Here is a 24,293-nt window from a genome sequence, read left to right as displayed (position 1 = left end):
TTGTGGTTTTGATTCCTATTTTAAAACTTAATGAAGACAGTAAAAATTTCTATCTTGCACTAAACTATGATGGAAGATATTTTAATTAACACTCGCAAAATAATGCAGAGCAATAAAACCCAAAACAAACAGACTAAATAACAGCAAACAGGCAGCTTTTGTTATGATTCACTTTCCTACAGTGCATTTCAAATGTTAAGTATGATGGAATCAAAAAATGTTTGGGATAATCTCATCAAGTGACTGGAATTTTGGCTATCAGCTGTCCAGTGTCTTCTGTAGATAGTTGCAGTAATCTCACATCTTCATACTGATTCTACATCCAGTTAACAACTAAAAAGGTCTACAGTATGAACTTATGCATTAAAAACAAATTAGAGCTACCCAGGAATTTGAAGTAACCATCTATTGTAATTTGTGATCTTACAGAAAATACTTAGCTTGCATGCAGTTTAGAAAAAAAAAAAGAAGATTTCTGGTGGAACTCAAACTCCCACTACTCTTCAGGCAACATTGGAGTACAATGGACATTAAGAAGTCCCTGGAAATCTCCATCTCAACACTACATGATTCTTATCTGCTTCATTGCTCTTCATTCCCATCAGAAAGTAACAAGAAGCTTAGGCAAGGGGTTTGAGAATCCTCAGCTCCAGCTGTGTCAGACTCAAACCTCTCCTCCATTTACTCACTCAAGACACTCAGCTCTGGGTACATCTGGCTGCAGCTGCTATTGAGTATTTCCACCACAGCAATGAGGTGGTCAGTGTAAGAGCCAGAGCAGTCCATGGGGTTGTTTCAGTGGTATAGTCTCTGCTCGATGCATCCATGGAACTCCTGTTAGCATTCCTGGGAGTAGCATACAAGCATCGAAAGGAGTCTAGACCTGCGTCCCACACTCGGCCACAGCTGCAGCACCCAGTGCTTGTGTGCAGCATGCACACTGCCAGTGCTGGCTGCTCCCTCCACAACAGGAGGCCCTGCCCAAGGAGCATATCCTACCATTGAAGCCATCCTGGTCCAGGTCCCCCAGGGGCGCGATGGAGCTGCCGAATCTGGCGAAGATCTCAAAGCCGTGCAGCTTGGCCATCTGAAACCCCCCCGAGGCTCGCTGCAGGCAGATGGTCACCTGGCCAACCTCCTGCAGCTTCCCATCCGAGCTTCGATCCATGAAAAGAGGGGCTCCAATAAACAGATCTGTGTAACTGGACCACAAAAGGACAGAGCTCCTCAGTAGCAGCATGGGAATTCATTCTCTTCAGCACCTGTGAACTCAGCACTGAAGGCAGCACTCAGATGAAAGTTAACTAGCTTTAAATGCAACTGAAGGCAAGTATTTATTGACAAAGTAAGCACAAATATGTGGAAATTTAATGGACCCTAAGCATGTGAATATACATATCTATTTATGTAGACATATGCAAAAAAAAACCCAGGAGAGTTAGAAAGAGTCATGCAGATGTGTTAAACCAGCAATGAAGACAGAAATCTAGATTGTGGCAAAGACCTTTTAATAAAAGCTTTTTTTTTGTCTTTCCAGAAAGAAACTGGCTGGCATTGCTAAGAAGAGGGAGAAGAGGACACTTACTCGTCCCCGTCGATATCTGTGGCAGCCACTGAATACCCAAAATAGGCAGCCATCTGGAAAACAAAATCCAAACCAAACCTGTGAGTTGTAGTGATAAGCAAGATTACACAAATCTGTACACAAAATGCATCAGGGAGATGATAATATATGCCACAGGTTTTTTTTGTTCCTTTCTTTTTAATTTCTCTTCCATGCTCTGTAACCTATCAGTTACTTTTTCCATTTCCCCTTTCATGATCCAGTCTCTTCCTCAGCTCTCAAAACAGACAGCATTTTCTTTATTTAAATAAGATTAGAATTCCCTCAGTCTTCATAAAATTTTGCTTTGGCTTTCAAGCCAGTAATATGCAGGCTGTTATCTAATATTCTAAATACTGTTGCAACATAGGAAAAGCTTCCTGGTCACCCACCACACTCAGCAAAGCCACACACCTGCTCTCCAGTGAAGTTGTACATGGAAGACATGTTCTTCCCATTGTAAATGGACACCTGCATGTGAAGAAATACACATTACAACATACCAGCAATTGTCACCTTTTCTTATTTATTATAAATTTTATTGTTTCAAATTTTTTACCATGCCCAGAGTTCTTGCTGCTCGTGGGACTCCTGATACAAAGTCTGAAACATGAAGGAAGACACAGATAACAGTCAGATCCCAAAGTACAGTGATTTTGCTAAACAGAGCAGCTCATTCCTTGCCCTTGGTGCATTTCTCTGTGCACTGTACCACTGATTTGAAAGATCTGCCCAGCCTATTAACATGATGTTCTTACTGAAGCAAGGGGCTTACCTTCAATGCCATCACCATTGAAGTCTCCAACAGCCACTGAATAACCTGCAGAGACAGATGAAAACCTTTAAAAACCTTATTAAACCTTTCATCTCTCCTACTTCTCACAGGTGTCTTTGTGCACAGTCCTCCTCTCCTCATCTTAAAATGCACTGGTATAAATATTGCCTTGAAGCACCTTAGACTGTGAAGACCTCCATGAGTGGCTGTAATTCATCAGTATCCAGGAATTTGAGATCAGAAGATGAAAATTTTAAAATCATTGTGGTGGAAATTGTCCTGATATATCCTTGTGTTTTTCCTGAGCCTGGTTAGACATACATGAAGCAAAATGATGATTTCCCACTCCTCGTTGTTTTTCTTCCAAAACAAAATTCTTTAGCATTTTTAATTTGTTTTGGTAGGTTATTTAGAAATAGCCACTTTTAAATAACAAAGAAACAACCAACTATGTGACTAACCTCTCATATAAAAATCATGCTTTTGGCATTCCCATATTCAGCATGAATCACAAAGCACAGAAAACTATAAAAACATTTCCATTTATTTTGCCATCAGGTGCTTTTTGAGTCAAGCCCACAGCAAAATAACTACAATAAATAACTACAATTCCACCATACGCAAACGACTGCATTTTCAGGAATGTCACCCCCTTGTTATCTGTCAGATGCTGAATCATTAGCTGTGTGATTTAGATGTAAGCATCAATAGTGCAGGGAGTGTTCCAGCTGGAGGTTTCTCATTTCCCACCACGTACCCAAGTAGCTGTCATCAAAAGCAGCACTGGCAGGTCTGGTTGCTAACTGCTCATCGTACTTGGTACTGTAGACTTTGGAGTCATACTTTGCCACAATCTCTGTCACTCGGTCAGAAATAAGCTGGCCTAAAGAGAGAGAGAGAAAACAGCTTAAAACCCCAGCCAGGATTTGTGAAGTCATTCACTGAAGTGACTCATCTGCAGAATGCTGCCCTCGAAAGCAGCGGCTCTTGCACAACGCCGAGCGGAGAGGGGCCAGCTGCACAAGGACACAGAAATAGGGATCCTACTGCAGCAAAAACGTGCACTTACTGAATCAAAAGCACACAACAGAGCCCAGTCCTACACTAAGGTAGGACTTAAAAGGCAGTGTTTAGAATCATATGCTTATGGGTGTGCAGAACTGAACCCTTTGGGTGCTCCTTGCTCAAACAGCACAACAGAAGAACCTGTTTTGGCAGACAAGTCAGTAAAATGAACAAAAAATAGATGAGCACACTGTAATGCCATGTTCTCCGTTTTCTCTTCATCAGCCACTAGGTGGTGACTCCATTACATTCTTTTCTTCCAGTTTAAATGAAAACTTGAATCACCAAAAAACCCCATTCAAAATGGCACTGACTTCATATACATATTAATACATGTATGAAGTGAAGGGAAGATTCCTTCTCCAGCATCTCAGGATGTGGAATAAAAGTTTAGGACGAAAAATTTCATTCTCAGAAGTATTATATTGTCTTCTATTCAGAGCCAAGTAGGCTTTTTTGGTAGTAGAACAGGATAAGGTTGTTTTGGCAGATGAAGTGCCACTTTTGCCAAAAAGCAATAAAATGAACACAGAAATCTAATTTATATGATATTGTATCTGCAGTTTAGCTCCAATCATTCAGTTTTGTGTGTAATTTAAAACACAGGACTGGAATAAGCCTCCTGTGCTGTAGCACCTACATGTAGGCTGTCATGATACAGAAATCTATTAATAAATATTAGATGTTGCATTAGAAAGCAGGCAGCAGAGTTTGGCAGCTGTGTCCTGATTACAGCAGCACCCTCCTTTGAACAGAGAGCTGCAGTTAAAGGGTAAATAATCCTGCAAACAAACACCAGCTGAATCCCACGTGAGCAAAGTATACAGGTAATGCCAGGTAAAGGTAAAATGCGCCCCACAGCACAAACCAGTTAATACAAATGCAAAATATCTTTGTCATCAGAGAAAAACAATGGAATTCTCTTTAAAGGGGATATTTCTCACTGAAAGTTTGCATGCAATTTGTATGTGTGTCAGATTATAAAAGATGTAGATAGTGAAACAAAATACACTAAAGGAAACTTATCCTGTTGATGAAAACAAATCTCAAGTTCCAGCCTGTATAATGATCATGGAATTATTTAGAACACAAAGGACATCTATACTATTATTACTACAACCTTTATCTGTGGTTGCTTTGATTATTCAGCAGATAATGACAAAGGAATATTTCTATCAATTTTCTTACTGACGACAGCTGGAGGAGTGTGGATCAAAATGACCAAGAGGATAAAGAGAAAATCTCTGTGACTTAATGATATATCTCACCTTGCCAGTAAAAACTTCCAGGTCCTCCAAGCAGCACCCTGTCTCCCTTGGAAGGGAATAAAACAAGGAAGACAGAAAGAAAAATTAAAAACTCATTAAGCACATCTAAAGCCAGACAACATGTCCTATGTTTGTGGGAAGAAATCCCATGCATATACATCACTAGCTCTGCTGACCACCACACATTTTCCTTTCTGAAGGAGTGATTAATTAGAAATGCATCTTGTAAAGTGCTAACCTATTTCACCATTTAGAATGCTAGGTAGAATTCTGTTTTTACTGTAATAGAGCCTTCTTCCTCCATATATGTATGGCAACAGGAATACTATTAGGAGAAAACTCAGTGTTACATCATGTTTTTAGGTCAGCACACAAAATAGTGTCATTTTTTGCCTCTGCCACTTTCTGTAACTTATCATTAGAAAATATTTATTCAGAATAACTGTGATGTAATTCCCCCACTCCACATTTTTTGGCACAATTGCAATTCACAAACCATTTTATGGAACTTTAACTACATTAGCTATCCTGGGGTTGGGAATTTGCTCTGTAAGTATTGAATTAGGCCATAGGCTTTGTGCATAATTAAGTCACTTATTCAGGTTTTAATGCTAAAAGCTCCTACTCACCACTCAGAAAAAATCTAGGTCAGACATTTGGAGATATACCCTGGCCTGCCCACTCTAAGGTTTTGGATTGGAGCCCAAAGCTGGTTTTAACTGGGCCTGGATTCTGCATCGTGAATCTGAGGATGTGTGCAAAACAACCCAAAAACTCACAGTGCTATCCTGCACTTGGCAGTTTCCTCTGGAGAAAAACCAAGAGTGGCCTTGGGCACAGAGTGACAGGATATGACCTCATCCAGAGATGAGAGAACCCAAAAAAAGCCACATCACAAACAGGGCTTGCGTGGTCTTAACATGTCCTGACTTTGCTCAGCAATTTCAGTGTACAATATAAATCATTATAGTATGTTCTCAGACCTGTGAACAGTTTTACTGGGCTTGCATTGCAAAAGTCATTGTGAATTTGAAGCACATAAAGAACTACAACAGGCAGGGAGAACACAAAAGTAGAAGAAATGTAAGTCAGTAATAAACCCCTGTACTTCTAGTTGATGAGAAAATCAAAAATCAAGCACTTTGTTTACCAGTTCCCTGAGTTGTTACTCCTCAAGAAGTAACACTAGCTATGAACACATCTCAAAAATCCTGACTTTTAACAGCTGAATCCATGTGAGGAGCAGCAGAGGGGTATGGCAGGAAGCTGGGAAAGCAGATTATTTGTTCAGGACATGGTTCCTACAAGAGGTGAAAGTGTGCTGCTGTGAAGATGTAGGGAGAAACAGGCTTATAAAAGCTCTTTGAGTGGTTTATTTATAAATTTTGCTTGGCTGTGGGTTCACTCCCTGCCAGGAGCAGTAACATTTGGTTTCATAATAGCTGTGCTTCTAAGTGTTCTGTATCAGGAGTGTTTGTAAACTTGCAGCTGTCTGCTGACCCAGAGAAATGACAAAAAAATCACATACCTTTGTAAAGTCAATGCTAAATCCACCTTGACAAAATCCCTGTCCATCTGCATCGATAGTTGCTACCAAACAAAAAGAGGATAGAAAAGAAAGAGGAGAAAAATAAGTAAATAAACTATTATCAGTACTTAATCAGTTGATTCTGCAGCTACTTTTCAATGCATGTTCCTATGTAAACTTGCACTCCTAAACTTGAACCTTGGAATACTTTTCTCCCTAATCGGTATTTTCTCTCTATTAACAACTCCCAACCAAATGCTGTAATAACTTTAGGGCTGGCCTAAGAGACATGTAACATTAGCACATGTTCTAGGCTAGCACAGTCAAAGCAAAAAGCAACCCCATATTCCTTTGTATTTAATCTTAAAAAATCTTGGGGAAAATATATTTACAATTTTTATTCACAAAATAAGTTATCTGGAAAAGAGGGGTAAGTTTTTCTTTTGGTATGGAAAAGAAAGGTGAATTGGCTTAAAACAAAAAGAGCACACCTGGCTGAAAAAAATACCTCCATACTGAGACTCATCCCAGCAAGAATTGTTATGGCTGAATCAATTTTAGGATTATACAGTTTCAGAGCAGAAATGCTGGAAGCTCCTTATCTGAAAGTGTGACTCTTTACCTAGCATGATTTAGTTTAATATTTACTTATTTAAATTCTTGTTACGTTGGACCAGGCTGGATTTTATTTCTCCTGCTCACAAATGATTTTCAGCAAATAAAAAGTCAATCCTAACTTTAACATTCAAGTTTTAGGTTAAAAAAAAACTCTGAATAATCTATCAACCCAATAAATGCAAAGCATTTGGAAAATAAGACTACAAATGTTCAACAATTAATATAAATGAAACAATGCATCATTACTTGTGTATGCACACAGGGACATCAGAACCTATTTCTGTAAAACCTTGTCTTCTAAAATGATCTTGCACCTTAATGTGCTTGAAAAATGATAAAATACTTGAGATTCATAAAAATTCTAGATGTAGTCTTTGAAAAAGCACTTGCTACATAATTTTGCAGATGTCTGAATCTAGTTTTTAAGTTTTGTTCTAATTGCTATATATGGAAGGGAGAAATAGCTGTAAAACACTCTGCTCCAAAATGTACACAAAATGTGACACACAAGAGGAATTCCAAAGAGAAAACCAATATAAGAGCCCTGTACTTACTTGACCTGCAGGGAGCATATTCCACAAATTTTGACCCAGCAAGCAGGTAACAAGTTCCTACAGGCTCTCTCTCTTGTTTTGTTTCAGTTCTCCAGTGGTACAGTGGGGCACAGGCCTAGGGAAGAACACACAGCAGTGAGGAAACAAACTCCTCTTCAAAATGCTGGTGGCTATCAAATAATACAATGAAATTCCAATTTTCTACAGAAAAGCAACAAAAAACCTGGCAGATGCATCCTGTCATATTAGAGGAGATATGTACTACCAGCAGTGGGGCAGAATTATGGTCAGTTTTTAATTTATAAATAACTAATTTATAGCAAGAATTTTAGAAATATATATTCTTAAAGCAACAGCTTTAACTATTTATCAAGAATTTGTAACACATTCTAACTCCATCAAACTAATTTTACTACTTTCCTTAAGACTATAAAAAAATGCTCCAACCTTTGTTTATAAAGACTTAAGCAAAGCCTAGCCAAGAAATTCTGAAGAAAAGACAATCCATGCTAATTAGTGGGGTTTTGTTTAAGTTCCAAGTTATCTGGATCTCTTTGCATTTTCTTCCATGGCAATATCTCAGTACTGATGCATCTGAAGGGCATCAAAGACCTACCAGAATTTTATCATTTTGGGATCTCACAGAAGCTCCAAACCACTGATGAGACTTAAATTCCAGGGGATCACCAGGAGCAAAGTCTCTGTTACCTACAAAGAGAAAAAAGAACCCTAATTTCACAGGAACCTGTACAGTAAAAATTAAAAAAAAAAAATCACTAAGCCATTGGTTTTGATGCATACAGAGAAAACCAGAAACAGCAACATGGGAGAATATCACCTTTTGATGAAAACAGTATTTTAAAAGGATTTATTAGTTGTTTGGGTTTTTTTTTTTTTTTTTTTTTTATATCAAGGGCCCAAAGCAGCTATTCTTGCTCACAGAGCATTGGTACAAAGCAGATTAGTTGTAAGAGCTCAAAGTTTATAGCATGTTTGACAGCCACACAGTAAATACCTCATAGTTGAGATATTTGACTTCCAAGCAGATTACAGCACTGCTCAAGAATCAGAGCCAAAGCCCTGTTAGGACTAATGCTTCTAAAAGAAATATTGCCTTGATTAAATCATGTGAGCTTTGGCTAGAATCAGGAATGAGATCCTTCTCCTAATTCTACCAAGTGGTAACAGCTCTATTCTGAGTGTCACTGCAATGCAATTTGAAAGCTTACAAGATATGGGGAAAGAGAGCAAGTTAGAGTAATTTGCACTGGTGTCTGTTCTGTGACGCTGGCATATAGAAACAAGTAGTATTTCTGCAGGGGTGAATGCTGAAAGTCAGAATTATTTGTTGTTTCCTGTGTACTTTCATTGGCAAAATGAGGAAAACATTGCCAGCATGATGAGAAAATCAATATAACACTGGGAAAAACATACCTTTTCTAAAAGTTCCCTAAATGGCTGGTTTATAGAGGCTGAAACTACAGGAATGATGAGACAAAAGACATATTTCACTTCCAGAGTGCCAGGGGGGATCCCCAAACCCAACCCTGCTATGAATCAGAGACTGTGGCCACTTGAATCAAAACTTCCACACCTTGTAAAGAATGTTTTGTCTGCAGAGATTGTGTTACTTCCTTTAGGAAAGTCCCATGAAAAAGACAGAAGAGATTTTAATCTGCCGAGTCAGCCAAAACAAGCAAGTATCTGAACTATTTTTGCTCTCAGATTAGAAGTGCACAGAAACCAATGCCAAGCACATTGCAGCACAGAGAACTATTGTGGCTTTTTCTAATGTCATCAAAGGCATTGACTTTGACTCAAAGCCCCACCTCCCTCTGTTATCTCTCCCCCATCTCTTACTGGACTGGTGCTAAAGGCTTGGGGGGGCTGATGATCAGCACACCTGCACAGATCCATGTACATTGAACCTTTGTACCCTCACCCTTGCACAGGCTAAAATGGAGCTTGGAGACCTGCATGTCACCTTTCAATGGTACAGAAAAACAAAACCAGATCAAGAAGTTTTCCAAATTGGGAACTATCTTTGGCACACACAAAAATCCCTGTTTTACCACCATTTTTTCTGATCATTGCCTTAACTATGAAAATCCACCCACAGATAGTTTTGCTCAAAGGCATGACTGGATTAGTTTCAGATGAAGCTGCAGCAGTTCCCTCCTGTCCATGTGTTCATTCCTGCTGCCTGTGTCTCTCTTGGCACTACTCCCTGGTGACATGGCCACAACATGAACCACCTAAAAATGAACCCTTCTAAAAAACTATTCAGCAGGATGAGGTTCCAGTCCAGCTGGCTGCAAGGGGAGGGGAGCAGTGCTAACTTGCTGGGGAGAAGACACCAACACAAGGCTGAGGTTTATATCCTTTTTGGCACCAAAAGGGATTTAAAAGTGGTTAATTCATCTTTTAACCACACCCAGGGTTACGTAGCCTGGAAAGACAGATTTGGCTTCTGCCCTCTACTCCTCCAGCTACTCCTGAATACAAAGAAATCTCTCAGCTCTACTTGCCAAACACAGCTTTAAACAATGTAAAACTTGGGAATGGTTGTAGAGTGGCATTCTATACTTTTTTGTTGGATATTTATATATATGGCAAAAATGAAAGCTGGTACAGCAGTTCCATAGTGTAAAGCAGAATCCTATTGTTCTAGGTACTATAAAGGTGTCTAGGATGCAAACCTCCCATTTAAGTTTAAAACAACAGGCAGGAAGTAGAAGGAAAGGTTGTGTTGCAATAGCAAGTAAGCAGCAATTCTGCATTATCAACAATCTGATTTTATCTCAGCTGTTAAGGAAATTAGCTCCTCCAAGTCTGGGATGAATTACGAGAATAAAAAATACAATAAAAAGAAAGCCAAACACTGGTTAGTGGTGCCACCTGCCCATGGTCTGTGTTGACTGCACTGGAGGAGAGGGGAGCCAGCAGAACCACCAGCACAGGCTGCCCAAAAAGCTCCTCTCTGCCTTTTCCCTGCACACTCTCCAGCTGCCAAGAGGAATCAGTATCCAGGACAGCATCTCCTTTAGTGGTTAGGGGACAAAAATACTTTTCTACAGTATTAAAAAGCCCTGATTCAGCTCTAAATTGAGGATAATATTAGAAATCTCCATGCTTTCAGATACAACTAGAAGTTGGCACATAAAAGCCCCAAATCTCCAAACCAGAAAGCAAATGAACATGACCACAAAGATAATGATGTGCCAAATGCAGTTTATGTGCCAGATGTCATGACTTCAGAAGCCAGCATCGTAATTTCTGAAGGCCTGACCAACAAATGAGGAATTCTTACAAAACCCCACCACCCCACAGAAAAATGTGTTCCATTAGGCAATTTGGCAAAATGGATTTTATTTATTTATAGCACATTGCTGCTGTAGAAACACAATTGCAAACATCTCAGTCAAGATGCCCTGTGTCAGTGCAGACACAGATAACAAACCAAGATGTGCTGCAAGGCTAAGATGACTTAGACTGAGTTTTATCTAAAGCTTATTTAGGTTCTGTAAAGCTAAGGGGTCTTAAGAACCCTCTCAGTTTGAAAATGGCAACACTGGAAAGTGCACGAGGACAGAAGATCTAGATCAAGTAGAAAGTATGCACATTGGAAACACTGACAGAAGATCCAGATCAAGTTGAAAGTATGTACATTGGAAACACTGACAGATGTCTCAGGTAAAAAATTGACACAGGCCAAATCTGACATTAACTCCCCATTACAGAAGAAAATAACCTTTTTTAACCTATTTTTTACCTATTAGCTCACCTCACTCAAAATTCCTCTCAGGAAAAAGTCTGCAAATAGATTACAAGCCTTTCTCTTAGATCCAAAGAGAAACTAATTTTATGAGGAAATCTGGAAAACACCCATTCAACAAAAATCCCCTTACTTTAAACAAGAAACCATTTGAATTTTTCTTCATGAGTGGGAAAAACAAACGTTAAAACACTTAAATAGGAGCCTTCACTGAAGCAATTTTAACCACAGTCAAATGTTGACCTATACCATAAAGTGTCTGAGAATGTACAGGACTGACTTGAGCATTTCTGTGTTTTATTACAAAGAGGCTGACTTGATTTTATTTTATCTTCATATCATTTTTGGTGGTAGTTATATATTTTTTTAAAAAACAAAAATAACAAGCCTTCTCCCATACCCATTAAAAAACAAACAAACTTTAAACAAACCAAAAACAAACTTTAAACAAACCAAAACTGTATTATAGGTAAGATTTAAGCATACAGGGATGCATAAATCCAGACCAATGCTTTGATGTATTATAATCAGCCTTAGTACTATAAGGGTTATTCCTTATTGTATTTCTTACAGACTTTTCTTGTATTTCTAAAATTTCAGGGGATCCCAAAAATACCATACACATGTCTTGAAGACAATGACATACATTTTTAATCACAGAAACACAGAATGGTTTGGGTTTGAAGGGACCTTAAAGGCTCCAACCTCTCTGCCATGGGCAGGGACACCTTCCACTAAACCAGGTTGCTCAGAGTTCCATCCAACCTTGCCTTGAAAAAGCCTTTAAATTCAGAGTTTTTATACAGTGCTATTTGTCAGTGCTACAAGGACTTGATGAGTCATTAATTCCAGGATTGTGTCATATGACCATGGGGTATTATTTCCATCTGTAAAGGCAGCTTATGCTCTGCTCTTTCCTTTGCTCCTTCTGACTGTAGCAGACATCACAAGATGACTTTACATGACTCTTTCAATAGGGAAAAAGGGCTGACATGTCAAGTCAACAGTGCTGTGTCTCACAAGGTACTTTCCAGGTGGAGGGATGGGGTAGTCAGGGCAAGAATAGAATTAAAATTTAAAAAACAAAAAAATTGGTCCATTGCTGGTGGACCAACGGAACACTGTCTCTTTAATTTTCATTTATAAATTCAAATCCTATAGGATGTAGTAATGTGGAGAGATGCTAGGTAGAAATTGCAGAAAAAGAAAATAAATCCGTCTTTCAAACATAATAAAAAGATCCAAAGTTTTTTCAGCAATGGAATTGTTTTAACGATCACGTTTGGATAGCTGGCACCTTCTTTTCCCAAGGTAAATGTTATCAGCTACAGGAACAAAGGAGTTACTAGGAAAGTCCTGCTGTTGAGTAAGTGGATCCAGTTGTAACTTGCAGCCTGCCCGTTTTTATGGTAATGAGCAAACTGAACTAAAGCATTTACCCCATCTTCAGCCAGACTTAACAGAGATGATCCTGAGTCAAGGGGCACTGAACTGATGAAACCTGGTTCAGTGTCACCATACTAAAACCACTTCTGAAGTTGTAAAACGTAGTTACCCAGTTCACAGACCTGTTGTTAAAATAAACCTCTTTGTAACTACGCTGATTCAATGTAAATGAAGTTGATAGATAAAAGGTAACTATAGTTCCGAGGTAAATGGAAACTATGCAGCTAGCCAAAAGAAAGAAAAAGCTATAAAATACGCAAGAGCCTTCCTTTCATAATAGGAGAACTCTGTGCAGTGTAGAGTATCTTTCATCTATCATCACAACCAAAATCTGAATGATTTAAAGCTCAGTTGACGCAGCAGGAGCAAGCGAACACAAGCTTATCTTCATCTGAAACTCCCCATGCTGGGAGGCAGCTGATGCTTTAGCAACCTTGGTTTAGCCCCAGCGTTTTGCAATAACTCAAGGAGATGGGAATACAGACCTTCCCACTTCTACCTTCCCTCTTCTGAGGTATGAATCCTGCGTTTTTCCCCGGGCAGCGCTGGAACAAAAACATATTTTCCCTTGCCTAATATAAGTAAGCTGCTTTTTTTTTTTTTTTTTTTTCTTTTCTTTTTTTTTTTTTTTCCAGCTCGTCATAGCCCTGGGATCCAGCCACACACACACAGAGCCAGCAGTGTTCATGCAGGACTGTGCCTGATCACAAAAGCACGGGCAGCTCTCTGCTGTCAGCTCCAGCAGCAAGCGGAGCAGGTTCGATACATTCTGCATTCACATCCCACGGCACGCCCCACTTACCCAGCAAAAGGAGAAGGACAACAACCAACTTCAGGGACATTGAGCTAATGAGAGGTTTAGCCAGATAAAAATCAATCCATTTCACTCCCTATCAATGAATGGTCTTCACAAGATTTATTGTTTTAGCTTTGACGAAATCAATGGCCTTTGAGATTGAAATTCCCCTGTGGATTCCATGGTGATACCAATAAAGCAATCAGCCAAAAATAAAGCAGTACTTTGTTAAAGCAAGCTATTTTCAAAGAATACCGACCTATCTCACACTTCCTTATTTTGTAAGTGGAAATGATGGAGTTTTGAACAATTGACTTGTTTGTACAAATGATCAAAATCTCCAGAAGGGAAATGTAAGCTTATGGCACTCCAACCATAACTTCAGCATCAGCAGATCTTCAAGGTCTGCTTCAAGATCAGCAGATCTAGCTCAAAGCTGCCCCAGGCAGTTAAAATACCCACTTCAAGCTAAATAGGTCACAGATAGATCCAGCCATGCCAAACTGGTGGTTTAGGCTTCCAAACAAAGCCCCCTATTGTCTAAAATCACCCACTTGGGGGACAAAAAAAACCAAATCGGCAAACATAAGGAGGAATCAGGAGGGTTCTTTACAAGGGTATTTCCTCTGCAAAAGTTTCCTTCTCCTCTTTTAGCACAAAACAAAATATCCAGTCTCCAAAGAATTGTATCCAAAAACATTGAAGAACAAACAGTTTCTCTAAAATTACTTTGTTGCATCAAACCCTAGGAGGAGGGAAGAGGAGGGACAGCACAACTATCGGAGATAAAACTTTCTCCAGGCAGAGGCCACAGTGAATTCTTTTCTCAAAGCACTAAAAACACACCACAATGAGCTGAAAACATTTGAGATGCTCCCAGTTTCTAGTATTGAACAGCTTCTGTAAGTCTCCCCAGGCTTGAATTTTGAGATCTGCTAGAGGGAATGAAAGCAGTAGGGAAAGCTTTCCCCAAGAGGAGGGATGACCACTCAGCCATGCATCCCTGGTTTACCACAGGTCTCAGAAAAGCAAAACAATCCATTGTCTGAGCAAGCAAATCTCCCTGGCCTTAACACGAATTCTGCTCAAGAAATCTGCTATTCATTAGCGTAGAAGTTCAAATTGGTTTTGTGAGCATATTTTCCTTTGTAACAGTTCATAGAGCTGTCTGCATTTCATCAGATGATTCTAAATGCAGCAGCTCTTGAGGCAGTCTCAGGACTGCACTTTCTGGTGCTGACATAAAGAGCTGCAGTTTCAAGCATCTTGTACTGCAGCAGACACATTTCTCAATTAAAGTTTTCTTTTTAAAAAGCAGCAGGTAATAAAATAATTTGGTTAAACTTTTATGAAAATAGACACATGAAGAAACACTATTTCTGCCAACCCACTTTCCACTGTTCTTGACTGATGATGAGCCAGGACCCCAATAAGAAAAATTAAATAATATAAATAATTATGACTTAAAAAAAAAAACAAAACAAAACAAGCACATAGGAAACTTTTTATTTATATTAATTTGCCATGTGTATAGCCTAACTCCGACTGATTACATGGGTCTATGAAAAATTTTTTGTTTGTTGAAATGAAAACTCAGAATGATCCTCTAAAATTCCAGGGACAAATAATGGAGTTACTTATCTAGATGTCAGACAATTAGCAAGTGTATCAACCCTGCCATTCCATGCATGCCTAACTGTAAAACACATAAGTAAAAACATAATTATGATGTGTAGATTTTCCTAAAAAGCACATTTGGCCACTCCTCTGCTCACTGGTTTTGCTGTCTGGCTCAGTGAACTTTTGATCCTCCTGTTGCATAGAAAACATATATTTAATTTTATACACAGAAAATGAACAACTACATAAAAATAAATTTGTGGATTATCCTTTAACTTTTCAAGAATCTTTTTCCTGAGGAAGATTATGGAATCACTGTTGGCACTATCTGGTACTACCTATAAAAAATTTGCTGTGCCAGTCCATGAAGGCTGATGGAGATGAAAAAAGGAGAGGGAGATTGATACATCTTTGAAACAAATAGCTTTGGACCTTGGCCTCAGAACTGATCAGAAACAGAAAATGGGCTGTTGTGTTAACTGCATTCCCTTCACAGTTTACCACAGGAAATATGTTATTCCTGGAAAATGCTGCTGAGCAGCTGGCAGAAAAAGCCAAGTGTTAAGCTTTGTAAGAGAGGAACCACATCCCTGGTCAGTCTGGTAGAAAGGGCTTAGCCAGGTGTAAAAACAGTTTTTCCATAACTTGCTTTCCTGGACATTTTCTTCCTCATAAAATTCAGAGTATCCCCCTATTTCTATGGATTTAAACAAAAAAACCCCTAGATTTTCAGTCACAAAATTATCCAATGTGGAGAAGAGATAAGAATGAATGAAGATAAATATTTACCTTGAGCTACAACCTGTGATTTTTGTTAATCTGAATGTGCAATGTAAAACATCTTGCAGAGGAAAGGATTTATTATCATTGCTTGTGCTTATGATATTTTTGAAGAATATGTTGCCTTAAGAATATAAATTTCCCTTAGTGCTTGTCCTGAAAAAAAAAACCAAAGGCTTCCTACACATTCTGAAAGTCAACTGGGACGAAAGGGAAAAATTCCAAGTATTTTGCATAATGATTGAATTGAAATTGTGATAGTGCTTTGTCACTTGTAGAAAGAAGACAAGATATAGAAGAAAACCAATACCAGAAGTTTTAGTTTTGTGACAGAGGTATGTTCACTGCTGAATTAACAAGGTAAACAGGAACAGAGCTAAAAAAGTGTTTAAATCAGACCTGTTTCTATCTAGACTTGCAGGATAACCTGTTAAAGTAAGAGCAGCACTGCTTAATATTTCAGTTTTACAATAGGACCAAAAGAGAGGTGTGCAGATGAGGAAGTTTGCTCTGGTGCTTGGGTCTTTCTTAACCTACCACCTTTATGTTTTCCTAAGAAAAGAAGCCAGCCTGAAAGACTTGCCTGATGACATTAGAAAGCCTATTTTTAAAAAGTATTCAATTTCCAGCCCCATGACACAAGCACATGCAGCACAGCCATGTGCACCCCTGAACTTCAGGGCAGACTCTACCACACATGTCTGTTATGCCACTGTCACACAGTCAGAACTGTGTTAAATCAAAGCCAACTGATGTCACTGCTAAAAGGCTGAGAAGCCCCACAGTGAAGCATCTTTACATTTGGGAAGTGTTAATGTGCCATATACACATTTTGCCTTCCAAAGCCACCATGTAATACCAGAATGTCAAAAGCAATTAGTGTAATGTGCACAGAAACAAACAGACACAAGCGGGCAGGATATTCTCCAGTGAATTTTCAGTGAGTAGAACCAGTGTGCTGAGAGATCCAGGACAAAGGGGGATTCCCTCTCACAAATTCTCCCTGCCATGGCAGGAACTAGATCATCTTTAAGGTCTCTTTCAGCCCAAACCATCCTGTGATTCCATGAAATAGATTCCTGTTTTAAATGAGAAAATACATTGTGAAAGAACATTGCTTTTTTAGCCAAAAGTTTAAAAATTATCATAACTGCTTTTGTTTGATTTTGGCTTTTATGTTACAGGGTGATGGGAAGGGCATGAGAAAGAGGAAAATACATGCAATTTCAGCATGAGAGCTACATAAATGACATTGCATTCCACTGCAATGGACTCTTACTGCCCAACTCCCTTCCTGACAGAGCTGAGTGGTCACCCACAGGAAGGAATAAACAAAGCAGTAAATTCTGTAGTACAGGAACTATCAGCTTAACAACTTATCACTTTCCTCCAGGGCAGCTGGGGTAAGGGTAAGTGAGCAAGCAATGCTGCTGCTGCTCTAGGGCTGGAACAACTCTTCCAAATATTATCCTCCAGCAGCTGGTACCTTCCCTCCTGGGCTATGGAAGAGCCATGACATTTGATCACATAAATGACCATGCTGCTATGCAAATATGATGTTAAAGCCAAATGCAAGAGCTAGAAAATAAAACCCAGCCCTGTACAGCCAGTGAGCTTTTGTACAGATGGATGGGGAAGAAGAATGGACCCGTAAAGCTGCAGAAAAACTTAAATAAATATGAGGATAGTTTAAGAAGAAATAGTCCCAATTAATAACAAAAGAGCAACATATAGAGGAAAAAACTTCTGTAAAACCCTAATGTCATATTTATTTGTGATACAAGACAAAGGGACAAACACAACCCTGCACAGTCAGAACAAGGCTTTCTCTTTCCTCCATTCCCTTGCCACATTCCCAGCACAGGAACACAGCCCCTGCCCTGCTCTCACTCCCTGCTTGGCCTGCTCTGGCATTTCCAGCTGTGCTACCTGGCAGAAGGGAGCAGGAGCAGGAATGGGGTCATGACTCCTGTTAATTATAGGAGTTTGGTGTCGACAGGCAAACAGAGGAAACCCACAAGTACAAGCTTCTCATTATTTCCACAGGTCAGACTTCCCAAAGGCTGTAAGCAATTAGAAAATAACTGAAGAAACACATCTAAGTAATTATGCAGAACCTGCTTTTCCCAGCAAATCTGAGAGGGAATAAAAATTCTGCTTTGTATCACAGGGCTAAGCAGCACCTCTGGAGTTACAAATGGTAGTGCACAAATGAGAAGCAGTGGGGGATGAGCCTGGATTCCTGCAGAGGCTGCATTTAGTCATCTGCAAAAAGCCCCTTTGCAACAGCACCACAAGTAGTGGTCAGATCTTCCTCTTCCTGTTTCCTCAAAGTGGGTCAGGAGCCCTCCCTAATCCCTGTTCCCAAACGAGGCAGGGGCAGGCAGGGGCTTACAGTGCTGGTGTAAGTGTCACTTTGTCACCAGAACACAGGGAATCGAGCATTGTGTTGTGCACAAAGAAAAAGACATTTTCTTTTTTGTCTCAGGGCATTTATTATTTTATCTGAAATACAATGCCCCTTTTCACCAGGAGAATAATTGACAAATGTATTATTTCCCCATTCATTGCCTCAAAGCTGGAGTGAGTTAAAGCATGCCTGTAAGAAATCCTCTTAAGCTGTTATGACCTGCTATTTTTACTGTTAAATTTCTAGTGATTAACATGCCTGCTCCTTAAAGGCAAATGATGAGCAAAATAATGTCTGTTTGCCCAGGACACAGACACACAGCAAAGCAGTGTGGCCTCTATCAACTCTACCTGGCACATGGTAAAGCCTTCTGCAAATGTTCACAGCATAAACTCATAATTCCCATTAGATGTGTCTAGAACCTACATGTGTGGCTTATCTTTCCCCACCAGAAGTTTTGGGCTAAGATATTAATGATGATTATTAACTAGGGACATTGAAATTCTTTCTTGAAAGTACCCAAGCAAACAAAAAGTACACTTGTATTCTAGCAAACAATTAGCTCAGGGTACAATAACAAAAAGAAGATAGTTATAATCTGTTTTTACTGCCTTGACATTGATGCAGACAAAAATATCAGATTTTGCAGCTTATTAGAGATTTTTACCAGTCTGGCAGATATGGTCCTATAGAATGATATAAGAGAATGATTAATGAGCAAAGGAGTGATAATGACTTGGGGTTTGTGGGTGTCATTACATACTTTTTTTTTTTTTTTTTGGCAATGGAACAGATGACAGTGGTTTTCACAAAAAGATATGAAGACTTCAGAAATCTGAACACCAACCATGTTTTGTGGCATACCTCGACAATGGAACTGGAAGAAGAGCTTCTGTACTCTACTGCACACGATTTTTAAAGGCTGCATCCATCTAGCAACTTTTAGGCTGCCAAGTCAAAATGCTGGCAGAGGCAAGAATGAATTACAACCAATCAGACCTTCAAGGCACAGGTGTTTCCTCTGCCCTACCACATGGGTTTTGCTAATCCCCTCCCATGACATGGGGAGGTTTTTCTGCTTCCCTGAAACATGCTGTGGAAAACAGGATTCAGCACTGAGTGGCTGGAGCAGAAAAGCACATGCAGGGCATTCCCATGACCTGCCACAGCCTGTGGAAATCACTGTGTGCACCAGAGCATGAAGAATGACTGAAATATTTCATGTCCATACTGCTGCTGCTGGGCTCTTCTGTGCTTTAGAAAAGGGTAAGGAATACCTAAGACCTGAGGCAGCTGAGTGCTGCTTCATAGAAGGCACAAACACTATGGAGTTAGATCTGAGGGGAAAATTTTTAAAAATATGTTTCTCCACAGTTTTTAGTTTGGATTCCTGGTTTCAGATCAAACTCCTGGGCATTTCTGCCTATACCACCTTTGGTGATATTGAAAAGTATCTTTTCTCATATGACACATTCTTGATAGGAAGAAAACCCCTCGGGCTTCATTTAGAATTAGGTTGCCAAATGTTTTAGGCTTGCTGGAAAGTGCAGAGGAAAAATATAAATAGGTTAAAACACAAGAAGGACAATGTCTGCTCACTCAAGCTTTCAGCACATACCAGGGACAACCGAATTCTAAAAGAGAGGAGAGGAAAAGGAAAGCACAAGCAAGCCTTGATTAGTTGCCAGTCAAAAAACAGCCACATTCACACTGACCATGAAAAAATCCCACAGGGACCTGAATCCTTTCTGCTTCCCCACAACAGCATTAGAGCAGAGACATTCCCATCTCCCCCACAGTGACCCACACTTTACCTGTGGCATCAAATATTATGGGCTGGCAGTTCCTGTTTGAGTTCCAGTTACATTTGAGCACCTGCCCTCCTTCTATGATGTTGTGCTGGGTAGTGTTTGCTTTTGGAGCTCCCACCAGAAGAAATGTCCTGCAGGAAAAAAAGCAAAACAAATTTTTAACACCTGAGGCACAGCTGTTATTACTTGATGACAGTTGAAGAGTTAATAAAGCAAAAGTCTTGCCTACTCTAATCTAAATCCAACTTGAACTACTCTCAGTTACAGAGATATTCATATGAGGTTCTCTTTTCTGCATGGAAAAGCATGCAAAAAAAAAAAAAAAAAGAAAATTGCCAAAAGCAGAGAGAAAAAAGATATGGTAAATTTAAAGTATCCAGGCCTGCTTAGGATTATATTTTAAATAAGAGAAACGCATTTTGTATTCTTTTTTTTTTGCCTTTCAAAAAGATGTACATGTACAGCAGAACAGGAAATTGTGTACTTCTGTACCTTACGAAAGCCATCAGCTGGCATAATTTCTGGTGAATTTTGTGAGTAAGGGTAATTCAAGGAAGCCAGTCAAAAATGGGAACAATGTATAAACAAAGCAGTAGTGCTCAGGGAGCTCAGCGTGTACTGAGTGTGATGAGTCAGCCCTGCCCCAGCAAGTACTCTTCTAAAAACAGTCTCGGAGTGCCAGCCACGCTCAGCCACAGATCTGCATGCTAATGAACCCTTACCCACCTTCAGTGCACAGTCATCATTTTATTAGGATCTTCTGTGCTTTTCTGCACCTTTGCTTCTACAGACACTTGTTCAGAGCACTCTGAGCAGGAGCTGCCCTGAGCCTGAGCCTGTGCCTGCACAGGTGGCAAAATTCACAAGTGGCAAAACTCAGAAGTGGCAAAGTAAGGAACACACTGAACAAGGATCTTGGCATCTTCCAGCACCTTCCAGGAGCCCCAGCACCCCTGAGACCCACTTGACTCATCAGCACTTGACTGAGAAAGCCAATTTGAAGCATGAAGTCATGCTTAGAAGACAAAATCAAGTGCTTCCTTTCATCAGGATCAGTCTGCTCCTTTGCTTGCTCTTCGACTGCTTAGGAGGGAGCAAGACAAGAGCAAGTCTTGTCAGGCATCACAGTCCTCTGGTTTGGAAACTGGGTTTGCTGAAAAAGCTGCAGGACTGGTTGGAGAGAATGTCTACAGGCAGGCAAATCCAGGCTTATCAAACTTGCTCTGGTTTTCAGAGCCATCTCCAGACTCCTTTCTAGTAAAGGGGTAAGTGTAGGTATAAACATGTAGCACCTCACCAAAGCTCAGTTCACATGAAGACCTACCAGTATTCAACCTGTGTGAATTTTCAGATCCTTAAAAATGTCCTGGCATGAACCCTGATAGAAAATCCAAGCTAGCTTGCAATCCATTTATTTTCCTTAGCTGCCATTCATAGACTGTCTAGATTTCTAGAGCGTGAATTTGAAACACTTTAATCAACTTAAAATAAACTTTCTGGGCAGAACAGAAATGCTTAAAAATGAGCATTATAATGCCAAGTAAAGAAACATATCAATTATTATAATTACAATCTATTCAACAAGTGGTAGCTTACCTCCCATTTTATTCTTGTACCACTGACTTTTGAGAAGTCCCCCAAATGAAATGCTTGTTAAAAATATTTAATCTTTCCCATTCTAATTGTATGTTTTAAATTTTTCTTAGGCTAATATTTGTGATGAAGTTCATTAAATAGATTACAAATAAAGGAATCATTTTGTGACTCCACAAAGGTCTTTTCCCCAAATAAAAAAAAAAGAAATGCATTTTTATCATCAGAGACCAAGCAAGCAGATTTTGCCACAGCTCATATAATAATATGCAAATTACCCAAATACTAAGAAATCTCCAATCCACACACTTTGGGAAAGAGGGAATAGAGGGACAATTGTATTTCCATGGGAATGCACCAGCTATGCTTTGATACTGTCAATTTCCTGAATGATGTCCTGAACCATCCACCCCATCCCAATGCTGGGACAAGACTGGGAGTGTTCTGGCACCTCTGATGTGCTTTCAGGAACAGCCTCTTTCCAGGGCTTCCCATGGCCAACAAAGAAACTGGGGTCTCCATGGAGGTGAATGCTGGACTATCAAGTGCAACTCCTCTGAAACACAGGGTGCATGAGAAACCTGTTCCAGTTGTTCTGGAGCTGTGCCCACTGCCAGGCACCACACAGACCCTGACACAACACCACACTTCCACTCCTGGAATAGCCATTCCACACTGGACTTCTAAATAGCTTTAGCTTGGCATCCAGCAGGTCAAAATGGACTGTGGAACAGCAGCTTGAGAATTCAGGAACTTATATCATGCCTTTGTTGTCAGGCCAGACAATCCAAATATCTTTAGCCCAAGGAAACTGACTTAACCTCTGGTGCTCATGTATATAATAGGTGATAAATAAAACTCACCAAAGCAAAAAGAAAGGTGTAGAAACCACCTGACAGCCCATATGCCTAGACACTGCATACAAGTGTTTCTGGCTATTTCAGGAAGCAAAAATATCAGTGTCCATAGGCATAAACTGAAAATTTAACACCACTAGAGCCTGTTCCTGTAAAAGTACAATAGCTACTTGGCTCAATTAAGAACTTTAATGTAAAATAAAGTGTTTAGCTTAGCAGGTACAAACAAACTTTTAGTGATAACAAAAAACCAAGGAGAGAATTCACTTACAAATATACAGAAGTTTTTCATGCTGCCTGACAACCACACTGTTTTCTTTTACAGCAGTGCACTTTGAGGTCAATAGTTCTTATAAAAATAATGGAAAGGTTCCAAATAATGATTTAATGGAAAGCTGGGTCATATAATTCCTTATCAGAAAGTAAGGAAGAAAGTTTATTACATGCATTTACCAGTCTCTTGATAACTCTGCAGACACACATGCTGACTTAAAAATAAAGGGCAGGACAAAAATAGAAGCTTTTTTCTTTTAGTACCAAGACTTACAGGATTAAGATAGCAGAGAAAGATGGTGCAACATATGCAAGTTAAGACAGGATGGCTTCTAATATATGTAGGCAATAAAAAAATGCAAACAAGGCTGGCTGATGTACTGCAGAAAGGCTTGGCCAATAGCTGTACAATTTGCTTATAAAGTTTTACAAGCTAAAGATTAAGGGAGGAGAGAGAATATCCCCTCAGCAGAATGAAAGCCAGTAGCTTTTCCAGTCTTACAGCCCTTACTAAAGACGGGAGAGGAGTGGGGGAAAGTGACAAAAGCTGGATGTTGCTGTATCCCGCATTTCAGAACTAGAGCCCGGTTCATTCTGTGAACACCGAGGCTGTGCTGTTAGCGACTCGAGGATTCAAAGGTCTGAAACACGACAGCGACTACACACTGCCTAATCTTTAACAGGCAACGGGAACACATTCAGGAAGCAGACGTGGAGGGTGCTTACACGGAACTTTTCCTTCTCTAGACTCCTCAGCAGCTTGGCGACTCGCACAAACTCACCACAATTCAAACACAGCACTCCCGCAAAGCGCACTCACAGAGAGAACAGCAGATCTTCTGAAATGCCACGGGACACAGCTTCAGAAACCAAAATACCATAACTGCATCTTTCTACACCGTATTTATCCCCACCATTATCGCCTGAGAGCGGGCTGTGCAGAGAACCCCGCAGCGCAAGGTCCGTGCCCCACCGGCCGCTCGGGATCGCGATGGGCTCCCCGGTCAGCGCGCCCCGGCCGCCAGCGGGGCAGGGATGCGGAGCGGTCCCCGCTGGGCACCGGCACCGGCTCCATCCCCGCCGGGCCTGGGCAAGGAGAGCCCCTCCGGGAGCGGCCCCGGCCCGCCGGGGGCTGCTCCCCATCCCCGCGGCGGGACAGCGCTGCGCAGCGCCGGGAGCGGCTCGGCGGCGCGGGCCGGGAGCGACGCGCACTTACGAGAACGGGTCGGGGGCGAAGAAGTCCACGGCGAAGCCGAAGTAGCTGCCCGCCGGGCCCGAGTAGACGGCCGGGCGCTCCACGTCCAGGTTGAAGGCGCTGCCCGGGGCCAGCGCGGCGCCCAGCAGGAGCAGGACGAGCATCAGCGGCAGGCGCGCCATGGCCCGGCCCCGCTGCTCCGGGCGCGGCTCTGCCGGGACCGCCGGCCCCGCGCCGAGGGGGCGGAGGGGCCGCGCGTTTCCCGCGGCGGGGCGGGGAGCACGGCGCAGCCACTTCCCCTTTCTGCCTGGGACGGGGGCGGCAGG

At 40.7% G+C, this 24,293-nt stretch overlaps 1 protein-coding gene across 1 annotated transcript in view; it reads right to left on the bottom strand.

Annotated features, from left to right (window-relative positions):
- Positions 1-24,293, bottom strand: part of ITGAV (integrin subunit alpha V) — a 44,905-nt gene extending 20,612 nt beyond the window's left edge. The window contains exons 1-12 of the mRNA XM_079310424.1: positions 23,989-24,293; positions 20,053-20,180; positions 8,028-8,119; positions 7,412-7,526; positions 6,240-6,301; positions 4,712-4,757; positions 3,136-3,261; positions 2,379-2,423; positions 2,163-2,206; positions 2,018-2,074; positions 1,586-1,638; positions 1,000-1,202 (exon numbers count right to left, since the gene is read on the bottom strand). Coding sequence (XP_079166550.1) covers positions 1,000-1,202; positions 1,586-1,638; positions 2,018-2,074; positions 2,163-2,206; positions 2,379-2,423; positions 3,136-3,261; positions 4,712-4,757; positions 6,240-6,301; positions 7,412-7,526; positions 8,028-8,119; positions 20,053-20,180; positions 23,989-24,149 — 1,132 coding nt within the window. The 5' untranslated portion in view covers positions 24,150-24,293. The remainder of the gene's footprint in view (positions 1-999; positions 1,203-1,585; positions 1,639-2,017; positions 2,075-2,162; positions 2,207-2,378; positions 2,424-3,135; positions 3,262-4,711; positions 4,758-6,239; positions 6,302-7,411; positions 7,527-8,027; positions 8,120-20,052; positions 20,181-23,988) is intronic.

The sequence above is a fragment of the Erithacus rubecula genome (genome assembly GCF_903797595.1).
Source record: "Erithacus rubecula genome assembly, chromosome: 8".
Lineage (NCBI taxonomy): Eukaryota > Metazoa > Chordata > Aves > Passeriformes > Muscicapidae > Erithacus > Erithacus rubecula.
Note: the sequence above shows the minus strand (reverse complement) of the source record. Positions and strands in the feature narration are given on the sequence as shown.